The sequence below is a fragment of the Oncorhynchus mykiss genome, chromosome 7 (assembly GCF_013265735.2).
Source record: "Oncorhynchus mykiss isolate Arlee chromosome 7, USDA_OmykA_1.1, whole genome shotgun sequence".
Taxonomy (NCBI): domain Eukaryota; kingdom Metazoa; phylum Chordata; class Actinopteri; order Salmoniformes; family Salmonidae; genus Oncorhynchus; species Oncorhynchus mykiss.
Genome location: NC_048571.1, coordinates 88,423,697 through 88,442,262, shown reverse-complemented (window position 1 = coordinate 88,442,262; position 18,566 = coordinate 88,423,697). Strand labels below are relative to the sequence as shown.

The following is an 18,566-nucleotide window of genomic DNA, read 5'->3' as shown; positions in this document are numbered from 1 at the left end:
CCAGCTCACCAACCAGATTACATAGCGGTGAAGGTACGGTGGGATTCAAAATAGTTGGTGATCTGTTTGTTAACTTGGCTTTCGAAGACTTTAGAAAGGCAGGGTAGGATAGATATGGGTCTGTAGCAGTTTGGGTCTAGAGTGCCTCTTTTGAAGAGGGGGATGACCGTGGCAGCTTGCCAATCTTTAGGGATTTCAGAAAGAGAGGTTGAACAGGCTAGTAATAGGGATTGCAACAATTACGGCGGCGGATAATTTTAGAACGAGAGGGTCTAGATTGTCTAGCCTGGCTGATATTTACGGGTCCAGATTTTGTACCTCTTTCAGAACATCTGCTGGAGAAATGGGTGAGGCTTGGGCAAGTTGCTGTGCAGAGATGTTGACCGGGGTAGGGGGGTGCCAAGTGGAAAGAATTGCCAGCTGTACATTTAAAAAAATAAAAAAAAAATAAAAAAAAACTTGTGGTGACAGTGTTTCCTAGCCTCAGTGCAGTGGGCAGCTGGGAGGAGGTGCTCTTATTCTCCATGGACTTTAGTGTCCCAGAACTTTTTGGAGTTTGTTCTAATGTTTTCTGTTAGGAAATCAAAGGCTAGCTTTTTCAAACTGCCTGTGTATATTGGTTCCTAACTTCCCTGAAAAGATGCATATCGTGTGGGCTATTCGATGCTGATGCAATACGCCACAGGATGTTTTTGTCCTGTGCTGATTGTGGGCAGTCAGTACTGGAGTGAACAAAGGGCTATATCTGTTCTTAGTTCTACATTTTTTGAATGGGGCATGATCATTTAAGATGGTGAAGAAACCACTTTTAAAGAATAACCAGACATCCTCTATTGATAGAATGAGGTCAATATCCTTCAAGAATACCCGGGCCAGGTTGATTAGAATGACCTGCTCGCTGAAGGGTTTTAGGGAGCGTTTGACAGTGAGGAGGGGTGGTCGTTTGCCCGCGGACCCATTACGGACGCAGGCAATGAGGCAGTGAACGCTGAGATCCTGGTTAAAGACAGCAGAGGTGTGTTTAGAGGGCAGGTTGGTCAGGATGATTTATATGAGGATTTAGAGTAGTACCTGGTCGGTTCCTTGATCATTTGTGTGAGATTGACGGCATCTATCTTAGATTGTGGGACGGCTGGGTGTTAAGCATGTCCCAGTTTAGGTCACCTAACAGTGCAAACTCTGAAGATAGATGGGGGGCAATTAATTCACATATGGTGTCCAGGGCACAGCTGGGGGCTGAAGGCGGTCTATAACAAGCGGCAACAGTGAGAGACTTATTTCTGGAGAGATGGATTTTTAAAAGTAGAAGCTTAAACTGTTTGGGCACAGACCTGGATAGTATGACAGAACTCTGCAGGCTATCTCTGCAGTAGATTGCAACTCCACCCCCTTTGGCAGTTCTATCTTGGTGGAAAATGTTGTAGTTGGGGATGTACATTTCAGATTTTTTGGTGGCCTTCCTAAGCCAGGATTCAGACACGGCTAGGACATCAGGGTTGGCAGAGTGAGCTAAAACAGTGAATAAAACATACGTAGGCTTTTGCGGTTACAGTAGTCAACAAATGATAGCGCCTGGGGAATAGGAGTGTAACTGGGGGCTACAGGGCCTGGGTTAACCCCTACATCACCAGAGGAGGAGTTGGATGAGGGTACGGCTAAAGGCTATAAGAACTGGTCGTCTAGTGCGTTGGGGACAGATAATAAAAGGAGCAGATTTCTGGGCGTGGTAGAATAGATTCAAGGCATAATGTACAGACAAGGATATGGTAGGATGAGAGTACAGTGGAGGTAAACCTTGGCAATGAGTGATGATAGAGGTTTCATCTCTGGAGGGACAAATTAAGCCAGGTGAGGTCTCCGCATGTGTGTGGGGTGGGACGAAAGAGCTGTCTAAGGCAATTTGACTCTACAGTGAAATAAAACAGTAAAAACTAGCCAGGACAGCAGTAGACTAGACATATTGAGAGACATAAAGCAATCACAGGTGTTGATCAGGAGAGCTAAATGGCACTGAATGGGCAGAGCGGGTCAGTTAGGTCCATACAGGACCTGAGTTCGAGGCTGGGGCCTACAGGTAAATGGTGATGAATGGGCAGAGCGGGTCAGTTAGGTACATACAGGACCTGAGTTTGAGGCTGGGGCTGACAGGTAAATGGTGATAAATGGGCAGAGCGGGTCAGTTAGGTACATACAGGACCTGAGTTTGAGGCTGGGGCCGACAGGTAAATGGTGGAGAATGGGCAGAGCAGGTCAGTTAGGTCCATACAGGACCTGAGTTTGAGGCTGGGGCCTACAGGTAAATGGTGATGAATGGGCAGAGCGGGTCAGTTAGGTACATACAGGACCTGAGTTTAAGGCTGGGGCTGACAGGTAAATGGTGATGAATGGGCAGAGCGGGTCAGTTAGGTACATACAGGACCTGAGTTCGAGGCTTGGGCCGACAGGTAAACAAAATGAGGTACCGTGTTATTAAAACAGTCCATGGGGCATCAGCTGTGTAGCCGAGTGATCATAGGGTCAAAAGAGCAGCTATAGGTGAGTCAGGGTGCTGTTCGGTAGTCACTACTACGCTAGGCGAGCAGGGGACACAGCGTTCAGAAAAGCTAGCGGGCCGGGGTTAGTAGATGGTTCTGTGGCGACATCGTAACAGAATAGCCTGTTGAGACCACATCGGGCAATCACATTGGCAGTCCAGTCGTGATGAATCGGCGGTGCTCCATGTTGACAATGAAGGTTCCAGGCAAATTGGCAAAGGAGGTATTGTAGCCCTAGAATTAGCTGGTATTTCGGCCGAGCTCGAGGCTAGCTGGTGCTTGCTTCGGGACAGAGGCGTTAGCTAACAGTATCCACTCTTTTGCAGCTAGCTAGCTTTTGCAGCCTGCCGCTAGCTGCGATGATCCGGAGTAAAGATCCGGTGTAATGATCCAGAGCGGGCAGGAATCCGGTGATGTGGTAGAGAGAAGCAGTACGATATGCTCTGGGTTGATATCGCGCTGTGCAGACTGGCAGGTGTTGTCCGAGCTAAGGCTGGCTGATGACTGGGGGGGAAATAGGCGAGGACCGCTAGCCGTAGCTAACAAAGACTAGTAGCTAGTTAGCTGGCTAGAGGGATCCAGAGCGGGCAGGAATCCGGTGATGTGGTAGAGAGAAGCAGTACGATATGCTCTGGGTTGATATCGCGCTGTGCAGACTGGCAGGTGTTGTCCGAGCTAAGGCTGGCTGATGACTGGGGGGAAAATAGGCGAGGACCGCTAGCCGTAGCTAACAAAGACTAGTAGCTAGTTAGCTGGCTAGAGGACAGCTAGCCGTGGCTAACAATGACTAGTAGCTCGTTAGCTGGCTAGCTCCTTATGGAATTTCCAGTTATAAGGAATAAAAATTGCATAACCGTACCACATTGGATGAGGACAGGTTCCAGGAAAGTATATTTAGTTCTTAGATAGAAAGTGAGATTAAGATGTATATGAATAAGTCCGGCTCTTTACACTGGATAAGATAAAGACAGATACACATGTCCTACTGCTGCGCCATCTTGGATATTTTAATGTAATTTTTTTTACCATCACCTAAGCCCCTTTATGATCTAGGAAAAACCCTGACATGCACACGGTCCACTCTGGCCTGCCTCATGCACCCAAACACACTGTTGGTACGCACATACTCACTGTCCTGTCCTAAAACACTGTTACGGAGACGTTTTGTTGCGATACAGGACGGCCATTTCTCAGGGCCTTGTTACAAAACGATACAAATACATGTTCCTTCCTCTCTCCTTCTTCATCTCTCTCCCCCTTCCTTGCTCTCCTTATCCTCTCACCTTCGTCTTCCTCTCCCTCCTTATCCTCTCTCTCCTCCGCCTCTCTCACTCCTTATCCTCTCTCCCCTTCCTCTCACTCCTTATCCTCTCTCCCCTTCCTCTCTCTCCTTATCCCCTCTCTCTCCTTATCCTCTCTCTCTCCTTATCCCCTCTCCCTCCTTATCCCCTCTCCCTCCTTATCCTCTCTCTCTCCTTATCCTCTCTCCCTCCTTATCCCCTCTCCCTCCTTATCCCCTCTCCCTCCTTATCCCCTCTCCCTCCTTATCCCCTCTCCCTCCTTATCCCCTCTCCCTCCCTCCTTATCCCCTCTCCCTCCCTCCTTATCCCCTCTCCCTCCTTCCTTATCCCCTCTCCCTCCTTCCTTATCCCCTCTCCCTCCTTCCTTATCCCCTCTCCCTCCTTATCCCCTCTCGTCATTTGCCCCTCTCTCCCTACTTATCCCCTCTCCCTCTACCTCCTTATCCCCTCTCCCGCTCCCTCCTTATCCCCTCACCCTCCTTATCCCCTCTCCCTCCTTATTCCCCCTCTAACTCCTTATCCCTCTCCCTCCTTATCCCCTCTCTAGCTCCTTATCCCCTCTCTAACTCCTCATCCCCCCTCTCCCTTCGTATCCCCCCTCTCCCTCCTTATCCTCTCCTCCCACTTGTCTCTCTCTCCCTTGAACCATAAGGAGGGGTGTGGAGGAGGGATGTGTTAGTGTTGGAACCAGACCCAGTAGGTCATTTTGAACGGTGCTCTCTGATTGGCTTACTGCCAGAGGGGCTGTTTACATCCAGACCCATTAAGGAGGGCACACACCACAAGCAGGCAGGAAACAAGGTCCGATAGATTGTAAAGATTTATTAGGCTTGAAAATCTGACCTAACACATTCAACATTACCCCTCACCTCTCTTCTCTCCCGACAAGTTATAATCCACGAGCACAGAGAATAGGGTCCCGCTGTCCTAGTCTTCTGCTACAACATGTTATACTCTCCTCATACACTCTGTCTGTCTGTCTGTCTGTCTGTCTGTCTGTCTGTCTGTCTGTCTGTCTGTGTGTCTGTGTGTCTGTGTGTCTGTGTTCGTTCAGACAGCTGATGTAGGAGGAAGGTCTGCTCCCACTGGAATGCCTGCTGCTGCACACCCACAGCTATTCAGGGCTCACGCCTGCCACACACACACACACACGCTTGCCACACACACGCTTGCCACACACACACACACGCTTGCCACACACACACACACAAGCCTGCCACACACACACACACAAGCCTGCCACACACACACACACACAAGCCTGCCACACACACACACACACACACAAGCCTGCCACACACATACACACACACACGCCTGCCACCCACACACACGCCTGCCACACACATACACTCACACTCTCACTTCTCAGCTGGGGGGAAGGATTGCATAGTTCAGGAGTGTGTTTCCATCTCATAACAAATGTTCCCTCTAAGCTGCGTCCCTCCCCCTGTTCCTCTAAGCTGCGTCCCTCCCCCTGTTCCTCTAAGCTGCGCCCCTCCACCCTGTCCCTCAAAGCTGCGCCCCTCCCCCTGTTCCTCTAAGCTGTGCCTCTCCCCCTGTTCCTCTAAGCTGCGTCCCTCCCCCTGTTCCTCTAAGCTGCGCCCCTCCACCCTGTCCCTCAACGCTGCGCCCCTCCACCCTGTTCCTCTAAGCTGCGCCCCTCCCCCTGTCCCTCTAAGCTGCGCCCCTCCCCCTGTCCCTCTAAGCTGTGCCCCTCCCCCTGTCCCTCTAAGCTGCGCCCCTCCCCCTGTCCCTCTAAGCTGCGCCCCTCCCCTTGTTCCCTCTAAGCTGCGCTCCTCCCCTTGTTCCCTCTAAGCTGCGCCCCTCCCCCTGTTCCTCCACGCTGCGCCCCTCCCCCTGTTCCTCTACGCTGCGCCCATCCCCCTGTTCCTCTAAGCTGCGCCCCTCCCCCTGTTCCTCTAAGCTGCGCCCCTCCCCCTGTCCCTATAAGCTGCGCTCCTCCCCCTGTCCCTCTAAGCTGCGCTCCTCCCCCATTTCCTTTAAGCTGCGCCTCTCCCCCTGTTCCTCTAAGCTTCGCCCCTCCCCCTGTTCCTCTAAGCTGTGCCCATCCCCCCTGTTCCTCTAAGCTGTGCCCCTCCCCCCTGTTCCTCTAAGCTGTGCCCCTCCCCCCGGTTCCTCTAAGCTGTGCCCCTCCCCTCTGTTCCTCTAAGCTGCGCCCCTCCACCCTGTCCCTCTAAGCTGCCCCCCTCCCCCTGTCCCTCTAAGCTGCGCTCCTCCCCTGTCCCTCTAAGCTGCGCTCCTCCCCTGTCCCTCTAAGCTGCGTCCCTCCCCCTGTTCCTCTAAGCTGCGCCTCTCCCCCTGTTCCTCTAAGCTGAGCCTCTCCCCTTGTTCCTCTAAGCTGCACCCCTCCCCCTGTTCCTCTAAGCTGCGCCCCTCCCCCCTGTTCCTCTAAGCTGTGCCCCTTCCCCCTGTTCCTCTAAGCTGCACCCCTCCCCCCTGTTCCTCTAAGCTGGGCCCCTCCCCCCTGTCCCTCTAAGCTGCACCCCTCCCCCCTGTTCCTCTAAGCTGCGCCCCTCCCCCCTGTTCCTCTAAGTTGCACCCCTCCCCCTGTGCCTCTAAGCTGCGCCCCTCCCCCCTGTTCCTCTAAGCTGCGCCCCTCCATCCTGTTCCTCTAACCTCTGTCTGTGCCTTTGCAAAGATAAAGAAATTGCAGGAGTTCTTTTTTTTTAACGCAAACTGAACCATTTTATTGTCGACCGCCATATCTTACAAATGTTCTAAAAACCTGTCCTGCAGAGAGTGCTGACCTTTGGTCTGATATGCGTGTTCAGAAACATGCGAGAACAAGCTTCAGGGCTTGCTTAAGACGGCAGGAAAGAAAATTGGTATAGAACAAGAACCAGCCGCCAACCTGTACACAGAACTCATCCTCCTAAAACTTGAAAGCGTTTTACAGGACAGTACTCATCCCCCTTCACTCAAAACTCATCCTCGTAGAACTTGAAAGCGTTTTACAGGACAGTACTCATCCCCCTTCACTCAAAACTCATCCTCGTAGAACTTGAAAGCATTTTACAGGACAGTACTCATCCCCCTTCACTCAAAACTCATCCTCGTAGAACTTGAAAGCGTTTTACAGGACAGTACTCATCCCCCTTCACTCAAAACTCATCCTCGTAGAACTTGAAAGCGTTTTACAGGACAGTACTCATCCCCCTTCACTCAAAACTCATCCTCGTAGAACTTGAAAGCGTTTTACAGGACAGTACTCATCACTGAAAACTGATTGACAGCAGCAGCCAGACAAGGGGAAAGAGACTTGTTCAATAGAAGATTAAACCAGATAGACATGGGGACTATTTTATTCCAACAGCCATCAGGCTGTATAATAGATAGTCTGTTGGTCCCTCCAGTATACTGCACATTCACTTTCAATGTGTAGCTATAGCGCTTTGAATGAATGTTTTTTTTGAGTGTTGTTTCTGTGTCTTTTTTTTTTTTAAGCACATGAATGAATGTCCCCTGGTGGGATTATACAGTTGATCCGAATGTTGCGGAAGTGGAAGAATGAGGATTTGACGGTCTATCTTATGTGGTGGTCAAATGAGAGTCCAGGGTGACACCAAGGTTGTGTGCGTGGAGGGAGAAACAGTGGAGGTGTTGTCAATGGTGAGGTTCTCAGCTTTGGCGAGGGTGGATTTGGTGCCTATGAGGAGTTCTGTTTTATCACTGTTGAGCTTTCATTTATTTCACCTTTATTTAACCAGGTAGGCCAGTTGATAACAAGTTCTCATTCTCAGCTTGAGGAAGTTCTGTTTTATCCCTGTTGAGCTTGAGGAAGTTTGAACCAGACTCGGGAGTTAGATCTCTTGGTAGACTTCTGGGACAGATTGAAATGTAACTAGGTTTTTATAGTCCGTGCATGTGTCTTGTCTAACTGTCTCTACCCTCCCAGTCTGATAACAGCTGACACATGGAGAGTTTGTGTTTGTCCTCGTTGATCTGCAGAAGCAGCAGCTACTCTTCCTGGGGTCCACAAGAAACACAAAACATGAAAACTAAACAAAACAGTGATAGGCAAGAACAGACCAATTTTAAAATACAAGAATATATTAACAATACAACAGAATAATGTTAGTGTGTTTGTGTCCCCTCATGGTCCGTTCCATGAGATGTTATTTAATCTGTTTGTAAAGGTCATTTATCTGTTTGCTTGAGTAATTGGAGATGGGAGTTCCATGCGATCATGGCTCTGTGTAATACTGTGCATTGGCTTAATGTACTTTGGGACTGTGAATAGACCCCTAGTGGCATGTCTTGTGGGGTATGTATGGGTGTCTGAAGAGACCCCTGGTGGCATGTCTTGTGGGTTATATATGGGTGTCTGAAGAGACCCCTGGTGGCATGTCTTGTGGGGTATATATTGGTGTCTGAAGAGACCCCTGATGGCATGTCTTGTGGGGTATGTATGGGTGTCTGAAGAGACCCCTGGTGGCATGTCTAGTGGGGTATGTATGGGTGTCTGAAGAGACCCCTGGTGGCATGTCTTGTGGGTTATATATGGGTGTCTGAAGAGACCCCTGGTGGCATGTCTTGTGGGGTATATATTGGTGTCTGAAGAGACCACTGGTGGCATGTCTTGTGGGGTATGTATGGGTGTCTGAAGAGACCCCTGGTGGCATGTCTAGTGGGGTATGTATGGGTGTCTGAAGAGACCCCTGGTGGCATGTCTTGTGGGTTATATATGGGTGACTGAAGAGACCCCTGGTGGCATGTCTTGTGGGGTATGTATGGGTGTCTGAAGAGACCCCTGATGGCATGTCTTGTGGGGTATGTATGGGTGTCTGAGCTGTGTGTTATTTGATTAACAGGAAGAAAAATGTACATTACAAATAAAACAAAAATAACCACAAGGCGCAACCTCAATACCACCATTACAACCAATAAACCACTACAACGTTTGAGCCAGCTACAGCTCTGTTTTGAGCCAGCTACAGCTCTGTTTTGAGCCAGCTACAGCTCTGATGAGTCTTTCTTTGTTGCACCTGACCCTATTACCGGACAACATTGTCTGGCAGGAATTGGTTCCTGTTCCACTGGTTCTCCCCCTTTCCCCCTCTCTCTCTCTCTGTCACTTTCTCTCTAACTCTCTCTCTTCTCCCTCCCCCAGGTGAATAAGACAGGTGTGATGCGGGACCAGATCGGTGTTAGTGGGGGTCAGCTGAAGGTCAAGTACCCGTACGAAGACTCCACCTACAACCGCAAGGTCAATGCTATTACCACGACAACACACAACGGCAACAGCACCACCGGACAGACCACCGGTAAACCCTCCCCGGTGACTGGGCTGTCTAAAGAGCGCACCGCCGGACAGACCACCGGTAAACCCGCCCCGGTGTCTGGACTGTCTAAAGAACGCAGCTCAGACAGTACGGGCTCCAGTAAAGGGTCGTCAGAGAGTACCGGACCCTGGGGAGGCAAACTGGTGGGACCCCTGACTCCTGAACAGGCCCTCAGACAGTACCGCTCTCAACTTACTATCCTGGAACAGACTGAGATACACTCCTACCCAGAGGTACACACACACACTCACTCACAGACACACATTCACACCAGCGCTCTACAGTGTGACCATTGTACTCTGAAAGTATTCAGACCCCTTCCCTTTACCCACATTTTGTTACATTACAGCCTTATTCTAAACTGGATTAAATAAAATCTATATACAATACCCGTTAATGACAAAGCCAAAACAGGTTTTTAGAAATGTTTGCAAATTTATAAAATGTTAAAATGTAAAACTTATTTAAATGAGTATTCAGAGCCTTTGCTATGAGACTCGAAGTTGAGCTTAGGCATTCTTAAATGGAAGAAGTTTGGAACCATCAAGACTCTTCCTAGAGCTGCCTGGCCGGAAAAACTGAGAAATAGGCGGAAAAGGGACTCGGTCAGGAAGGTGACCAAGAACTTGATGGTCACTCTGATAGAGTTCCAGAGTTCCTCTGTAGAGATGGGAGAACCTTCCAGAAGGACAACCATTTCTGGAGCACTCCACCAATCAGGCATTTATGGTAGAGTGGCCAGGTGGAAGCCACTCCTCAGTAAAAGGCACATATGACAGCCCATTGAGTTTGCCAAAAGGCACCTAAAGACTCTCAGACCATGAGAAACAAGATTCTCTGGTCTGATGAAACCAAGTGTGGAACTCTTTGGCCTGAATGCCAAGCATCATGTCTGGAGTTAACCTGGCACCATCCCTACTGTGAAGCATGGTGGTGGCAGCATCATGCTGTGGGGATGTTTTTCAGTGTCAGGGAACGGGACACTAGTCAGGATCGAGGTAAAGATGAAAGGCGCAAAGGACAGATAGATCCTTGATGAAAACCTGCCCCAGAGCGCTCAGGACCTCGGACTGGGGCGAAGGTTCACCTTCCAACAGGACAACGACCCTAAGCACACAGCCAAGACAACGCAGGAGTGGCTTCTGGTCAAGTCTCTGAATGTCCTTGAGGGGCCCAGCCAGAGCCTGGACTTGAACCCGATCAAACATCTCTGGAGAGACCTTTTAACCAGCTGTGCGGTGACACTCCCCATTAGAGGTCGACCGATTATGATTTTTCAATGCCGATACCGATTATTGGAGGACCAAAAAAGCCGATACCGATTAATCGGCCGATTTAAAAAATATATATATATTTAAAAAAATAAAAAATAATAATAATGTATTTGTTTTATTTATTTGTTATAATGACAATTACAACAATACTGAATGAACACTTATTTTAACTTAATATAATACATCAATAAAATAAATTTAGCCTCAAATAAATAATGAAACGTGTTCAATTTGGTTTAAATAATGCAAAAACAAAGTGTTGGAGAAGAAAGTAAAAGTGCAATATGTGCCATGTAAGAAAGCTAACATTTAAGTTCCTTGCTCAGAACATGAGAACATATGAAAGCTGGTGGTTCCTTTTAACGAGTCTTCAATATTCCCAGGTAAGAAATGTAGGTTGTAGTTATTATAAGAATTATAGGACTATTTCTCTCTATACCATTTGTTTTTCATTAACCTTTGACTATTGGTTATTCTTACAGGCACTTTAGTATTGCCAGTGTAACAGTATAGCTTCTGTCCCTCTCCTCGCTCTTCCCTGGGCTCGAACCAGGAACACAACAACAACAACCACCCTCAAAGCAGCGTTACCCATGCAGAGCAACAACCACTCCAAGTCTCAGAGCAAGTGACGTTTGAAACGCTATTAGCGCGCACCCCGCTAACTAGCTAGCCATTTCACATCGGTTACACCAGCCTCATCTCGGGAGTTGATAGGCTTGAAGTCATAAACAGCGCAATGCTTGAAGCATTGCGAAGAGCTGCTGGCAAAATGCACGAAAGTGCTGTTTGAATGAATGCTTACGAGCCTGCTGCTGCCAACCACCGCTCAGTCAGATTATATGCAACGCAGGCCACGCTAGATAAACTAGTAATATCATCAATCATGTGTAGTTAACTAGTGATTATGATTGATTGTTTTTTATAAGATAAGTTTAATGCTAGCTAGCAACTTACCTTGGCTTACTGCATTCGCATAACAGGCAGTCTCCTCGTGGAGTGCAACGAGAGACATGTGGTTATAGCGTTGGACTAGTTAACTGTAAGGTTGCAATATTGGATCCTCCAAGCTGACACGGTGAAAATCTGTTGTTCTGCCCCTGAACAAGGCAGTTAACCCACCGTTCCTAGGCCGTATTTGAAAATGAGAATGTGTTCTTAACTGACTTGCCTGGTTAAATAAAGATGACATCGGGTGGTGTAGGTGTCCTGGAGGGCAGGTAGTTTGCCCCCGGTGATGCATTGTGCAGACCTCACTACCCTCTGGGAGAGCCTTACGATTGTGGGCACCAGACGGTGATACAGCCCGACAGGATGCTCTCGATTGTGCATCTGTAAAAGTTTTAGGTGCCAAGCCAAATTTCTTCAGCCTCCTGAGACAAGCACACGTGCACACACACACTGAGACACACATACACACACACACACACACACACACACTGAGACACCGACAAACACACACACACATACAAACATGTATTTTGTTACATTAAAACAATTCTGTGATTAATTTGTTAATGATATTATGGTTCCAACAGGTGTATTTCCTGGGTCCCAACGCTAAGAAGCGTCCTGCAGTCGCTGGAGGCAACAACAATGGGGGTTTTGATGACGAGCAGGGCGGGTACATCCATGTACCCCACGATCACCTGGCCTTCAGATACGAGTTCCTCAAAGTCATCGGCAAGGGCAGCTTCGGACAGGTAACGCTTTAACCTCTGACCCCTGGACCCAGTTAATTTCCCCCTCATATTTTCTCTTAATGTTTCCTTAACTTAATTAGTTGCACCAAACTTTTTAAGGCATATTTCCCCCTTAAATTAAGTGAAACGTATTTATATTTTTGATTATTTAACCTTTATTTAACGAGGCAAGTCAGTTAAGATCAAATTGTTATTTACAATGATGGCCTACCAAGAGGCAAAAGGCCCATGAGGTCCCTTAACGGCTTCATTCAGTATGGATATCAATGTAAACTGCATTTGTGGAGGTGAATGTTGCTTTCATATGCTCTGTTTACAAAAGGAAAATATCAACCAGCTAGCTACTTAGCTATTCAATGAAAAGTGCACAATCAATGCTGGGTAGTTAGCTATAGCTACTTTGTGAGCTAGCTGGCTAGTTAGCTATAACCACTCTGTGAGCTAGCAGGCTAGTTAGCTATAGCTACTCTGTGAGCTAGCTGGCTAGTTAGCTATAGCTACTCTGTGAACTAGCTGGCTAGAGTTAGCTGGCTAGTTAGCTACTCTGTGAGCTAGCTGGCTAGTTAGCTACTCTGTGAGCTAGCTGGCTAGTTAGCTTTAGCTACTCTGTGAGCTAGCTTCATGTACTAGAAAGGAATAAAAACAAGTTGAGGAAAAGCAACTACAAGAAAAGTGTTTTATCTTCTGAATCAATTTGTTTCTCCTGTCTTGAATATAGAAGTTATGTTTTGCGATCTCCCAAAATAAAGGCAATCTCTTTGGGGAGACTTTGTCAATGAACCAGGTCGTCTCCATGGTAACCATAGACTCTTTCTGCAGTACTTGCCTTCAAACTACCGTAAAACCCTTAAATTGTGCCCTTACCTGGGGAAATGTTAGTAACACCCTAAAACAATTAAACAAGGGGAAATTATTCCTTAAAGCACAGGTGTCAAACTCATTCCATGGAGGGCCTAGTGTCTGCTGGTTTTTGTTTTTCCTTTCAATTAAGACCTAGACAACCAGGTGAGGAGAGTTCCTTACTGAGACCTAGACAACCAGGTGAGGAGAGTTCCTTACTGAGACCTAGACAACCAGGTGAGGGGAGTTCCTTACTGAGACCTAGACAACCAGGTGAGGGGAGTTCCTTACTGCGACCTAGTCAACCAGGTGAGGGGAGTTCCTTACTGCGACCTGGACAACCAGGTGAGGGGAGTTCCTTTACTGAGACCTAGACAACCAGGTGAGGGGAGTTCCTTACTGAGACCTGGACAACCAGGTGAGGGGAGTTCCTTACTGCGACCTAGTCAACCAGGTGAGGGGAGTTCCTTACTGCGACCTAGTCAACCAGGTGAGGGGAGTTCCTTACTGAGACCTAGACAACCAGGTGAGGGAAGTTCCTTACTGAGACCTAGACAACCAGGTGAGGGGAGTTCCTTACTGCGACCTGGACAACCAGGTGAGGGGAGTTCCTTTACTGAGACCTAGACAACCAGGTGAGGGGAGTTCCTTACTGAGACCTGGACAACCAGGTGAGGGGAGTTCCTTACTGAGACCTGGACAACCAGGTGAGGGGAGTTCCTTACTGAGACCTAGACAACCAGGTGAGGAGAGTTCCTTACTGAGACCTGGACAACCAGGTGAGGGGAGTTCCTTTACTGAGACCTAGACAACCAGGTGAGGGGAGTTCCTTACTGAGACCTGGACAACCAGGTGAGGGGAGTTCCTTACTGAGACCTGGACAACCAGGTGAGGGGAGTTCCTTACTGAGACCTAGACAACCAGGTGAGGGGAGTTCCTTACTGAGACCTGGACAACCAGGTGAGGGGAGTTCCTTACTGAGACCTTGACAACCAGGTGAGGGGAGTTCCTTACTGAGGCCTGGACAACCAGGTGAGGGGAGTTCCTTACTGAGACCTGGACAACCAGGTGAGGGGAGATCCTTACTGAGACCTAGACAACCAGGTGAGGGGAGATCCTTACTGAGACCTAGACAACCAGGTGAGGGGAGTTCCTCAGTGATCTCCTTGGTATCAAACTACAAGTGAAACACACTTAAGAGGTTTTATGCAAGCAACCTGACCCTTAACCCATGAACCCTAACCCTAGTCCCCTCAAGGTGCTACAACAGCCTATTGGTTTTTTTTTTTTGATTGATTACCCGATAGATGTATTGATGGGATAACTGACGTATTGACAAATATATATATATATATATATTGATCTGATGACCAGGTGGCGAAGGTGTACGACCACAAGCTGCAGCAGCACCTGGCTCTGAAGATGGTCCGTAACGAGAAGCGTTTCCACCGCCAAGCCCAGGAAGAAATCCGTATCCTCGAACACCTCCGTAAGCAGGACCGCTCCGGAACCATGAACGCCGTCCACATGCTAGAACACTTCACCTTCAGAAACCACATCTGCATGACCTTTGAACTGCTCAGCATGAACCTGTATGAGCTGATCAAGAGGAATAAGTTCCAGGGCTTCAGTCTGCCGCTGGTCAGGAAGTTTGCCCACAGCATCCTGCAGTGTCTGGAGGCTTTGAACCGACACCGGATCATCCACTGTGACCTGAAGCCGGAGAATATACTGCTGAAACAGCAGGGACGGAGTGGAATCAAGGTGAGGATGGGACGACTATACACACACACTACACACACACTATACACACACTACACACACACTATACACACACTACACACACACTACACACACACTACACACACACTACACACACACTACACACACACTACACACACACTACACACACACTACACACTACACACTATACACACACTACACACACACTACACACACACTACACACACACTACACACTACACACTATACACACTACACACACACTACACACACACTACACACACACTACACACACACTACACACACACTACACTACACACTATACACACTACACACACACTACACACACACTACACACACACTACACACACACTACACACACACTACACACTACACACTATACACACTACACACACACACTACACACACACTACACACTACACACTATACACACACTACACACACACTACACACACACTACACACACACTACACACACACTACACACTACACACACACTACACACACACTACACACACACACTACACACACACTACACACACACTACACACACACTACACACTACACACACACTACACACACACTACACACACACACTACACACACACTACACACACACTACACACACACTACACACTACACACTATACACACACTACACACACACTACACACACACTACACACACACTACACACTACACACTATACACACACTACACACACACTACACACACACTACACACTACACACACACTACACACACACTACACACACACACTACACACACACTACACACACACTACACACACACTACACACACACTACACACTACACACTATACACACACTACACACACACTACACACTACACACACACTACACACACACTACACACACACTATACACACACTACACACACACTACACACACACTACACACACACTACACACACACTACACACACACTACACACACACTACACACTACACACTATACACACTACACACACACTACACACACACTACACACACACTACACACACACTACACACACACTACACACTACACACTATACACACTACACACACACACTACACACACACTACACACACACTACACACACACTACACACTACACACTATACACACACTACACACACACTACACACACACTACACACACACTACACACTACACACTATACACACACTACACACACACTACACACACACTACACACACACTACACACTACACACTATACACACACTACACACACACTACACACACACTACACACTACACACACACTACACACACACTACACACACACACTACACACACACTACACACACACTACACACACACTACACACACACTACACACTACACACTATACACACACTACACACACACTACACACTACACACACACTACACACACACTACACACACACTACACACACACTACACACACACTACACACACACTACACACACACTACACACTACACACTATACACACTACACACACACTACACACACACTACACACACACTACACACACACTACACACACACTACACACTACACACTATACACACTACACACACACACTACACACACACTACACACACACTACACACACACTACACACTATACACACACTACACACACACTACACACACACTACACACACACTACACACTACACACTATACACACACTACACACACACTACACACACACTACACACACACTACACACTACACACTATACACACACTACACACACACTACACACACACTACACACTACACACACACTACACACACACTACACACACACACTACACACACACTACACACACACTACACACTATACACACTACACACACACTACACACACACTACACACACACTACACACACACTACACACTATACACACTACACATTCCTCACACTACACACTACACACACACACTACACACACAAACTACACACACACTACACACACACACACTACACACACACTACACACACACTACACACTATACACACTATACACACTACACATTCCTCACACTACACACTACACACACACACTACACACTATACACTACACACTACACTACTACACACTACACACACACTACACACTACACACTATACACTACACACTACACACACTACACACTATACACACACTACTCACTATACACACACTACACACACTACATACACTACACGCTACACACACACTACACACACACTACACACACACACTACACACTACACACACACTACACACTATACACACTACAAACACACTACACACTATACACTACACACACACTACACACACACTACACACACACTACACACTACACACTACACACTACACACTATACACTACACACTACACACACACACACACTACACACTACACACTACACACACACTACACACACACTACACACACACTACACACACACACTACACACACACTACACACACACTACACACTATACACACTACACACTACACACACACTACACACTATACACTACACACACACTACACACTATACACTACACACTACACACACACACTACACACTATACACTACACACTACATACACTACACACACACTACACACTACACACACACTACACACTACACACTATACACTACACACACTACACACTATACACTACACACACTACACACTACACACACACTACACACTATACACTACACACACACTACACACACTTCACACACACTACACACTATACACACACTACACACTACACACTATACACACACTACACACACACACACACTACTACACACTACTACACACTACACACTATACACTACACACTACACACACACACACACTATACACACACTACACACACACACACACTACACACACACTACTACACACACACTATACACTACACACACTATACACACACACTACACACACACTACACACACTACTACACACTACATACACACTACACACACACTACACACTACTGCACACTACACACACTACACACACACTACACACACTACACACACACACACACTTCACTCACTACACACACTACACACACATTACACACACACACTACACACACAGGAACACACACTACACACACACTACAGGAACACACACTACACACACACTACACAAACACTACACACACAGGAACACACACTACATAAACAGGAAAACACTACACACACACTACACACACACTATACACACACTACACACACACTACACACACACTACACACACACTACACACACACTACACACACACTACACACTACACACTATACACACTACACACACACTACACACACACTACACACACACTACACACTACACACTATACACACTACACACACACACTACACACACACTACACACATACTACACACTACACACTATACACACACTACACACACACTACACACACACTACACACACACTACACACTACACACTATACACACACTACACACACACTACACACACACTACACACTACACACTATACACACACTACACACACACTACACACACACTACACACACACTACACACTACACACACACTACACACACACTACACACACACTACACACACACACTACACACACACTACACACACACTACACACTATACACACTACACACACACTACACACACACTACACACACACTACACACACACTACACACTATACACACTACACATTCCTCACACTACACACTACACACACACACTACACACACACACTACACACACACTACACACACACACACTACACACACACTACACA

At 47.4% G+C, this 18,566-nt stretch overlaps 1 protein-coding gene across 3 annotated transcripts in view; it reads left to right on the top strand.

The window, feature by feature from the left end:
* dyrk3 (dual specificity tyrosine phosphorylation regulated kinase 3) overlaps positions 1 to 18,566 on the top strand; it is a 32,661-nt gene that overhangs the window by 11,828 nt on the left and 2,267 nt on the right. For 2 of the 3 annotated variants that reach the window (XM_036984346.1, XM_036984344.1), the window contains 3 exons: positions 8,970 to 9,374; positions 11,954 to 12,118; positions 14,333 to 14,722. In XM_036984346.1, the coding sequence (XP_036840241.1) occupies positions 8,988 to 9,374; positions 11,954 to 12,118; positions 14,333 to 14,722 (942 nt within the window). In that variant the 5' untranslated portion in view covers positions 8,970 to 8,987. Of the gene's footprint in view, positions 1 to 3,327; positions 3,646 to 8,969; positions 9,375 to 11,953; positions 12,119 to 14,332; positions 14,723 to 18,566 lie in introns of those variants that run through there. The other variant, XM_036984345.1, reaches the window with a different exon arrangement.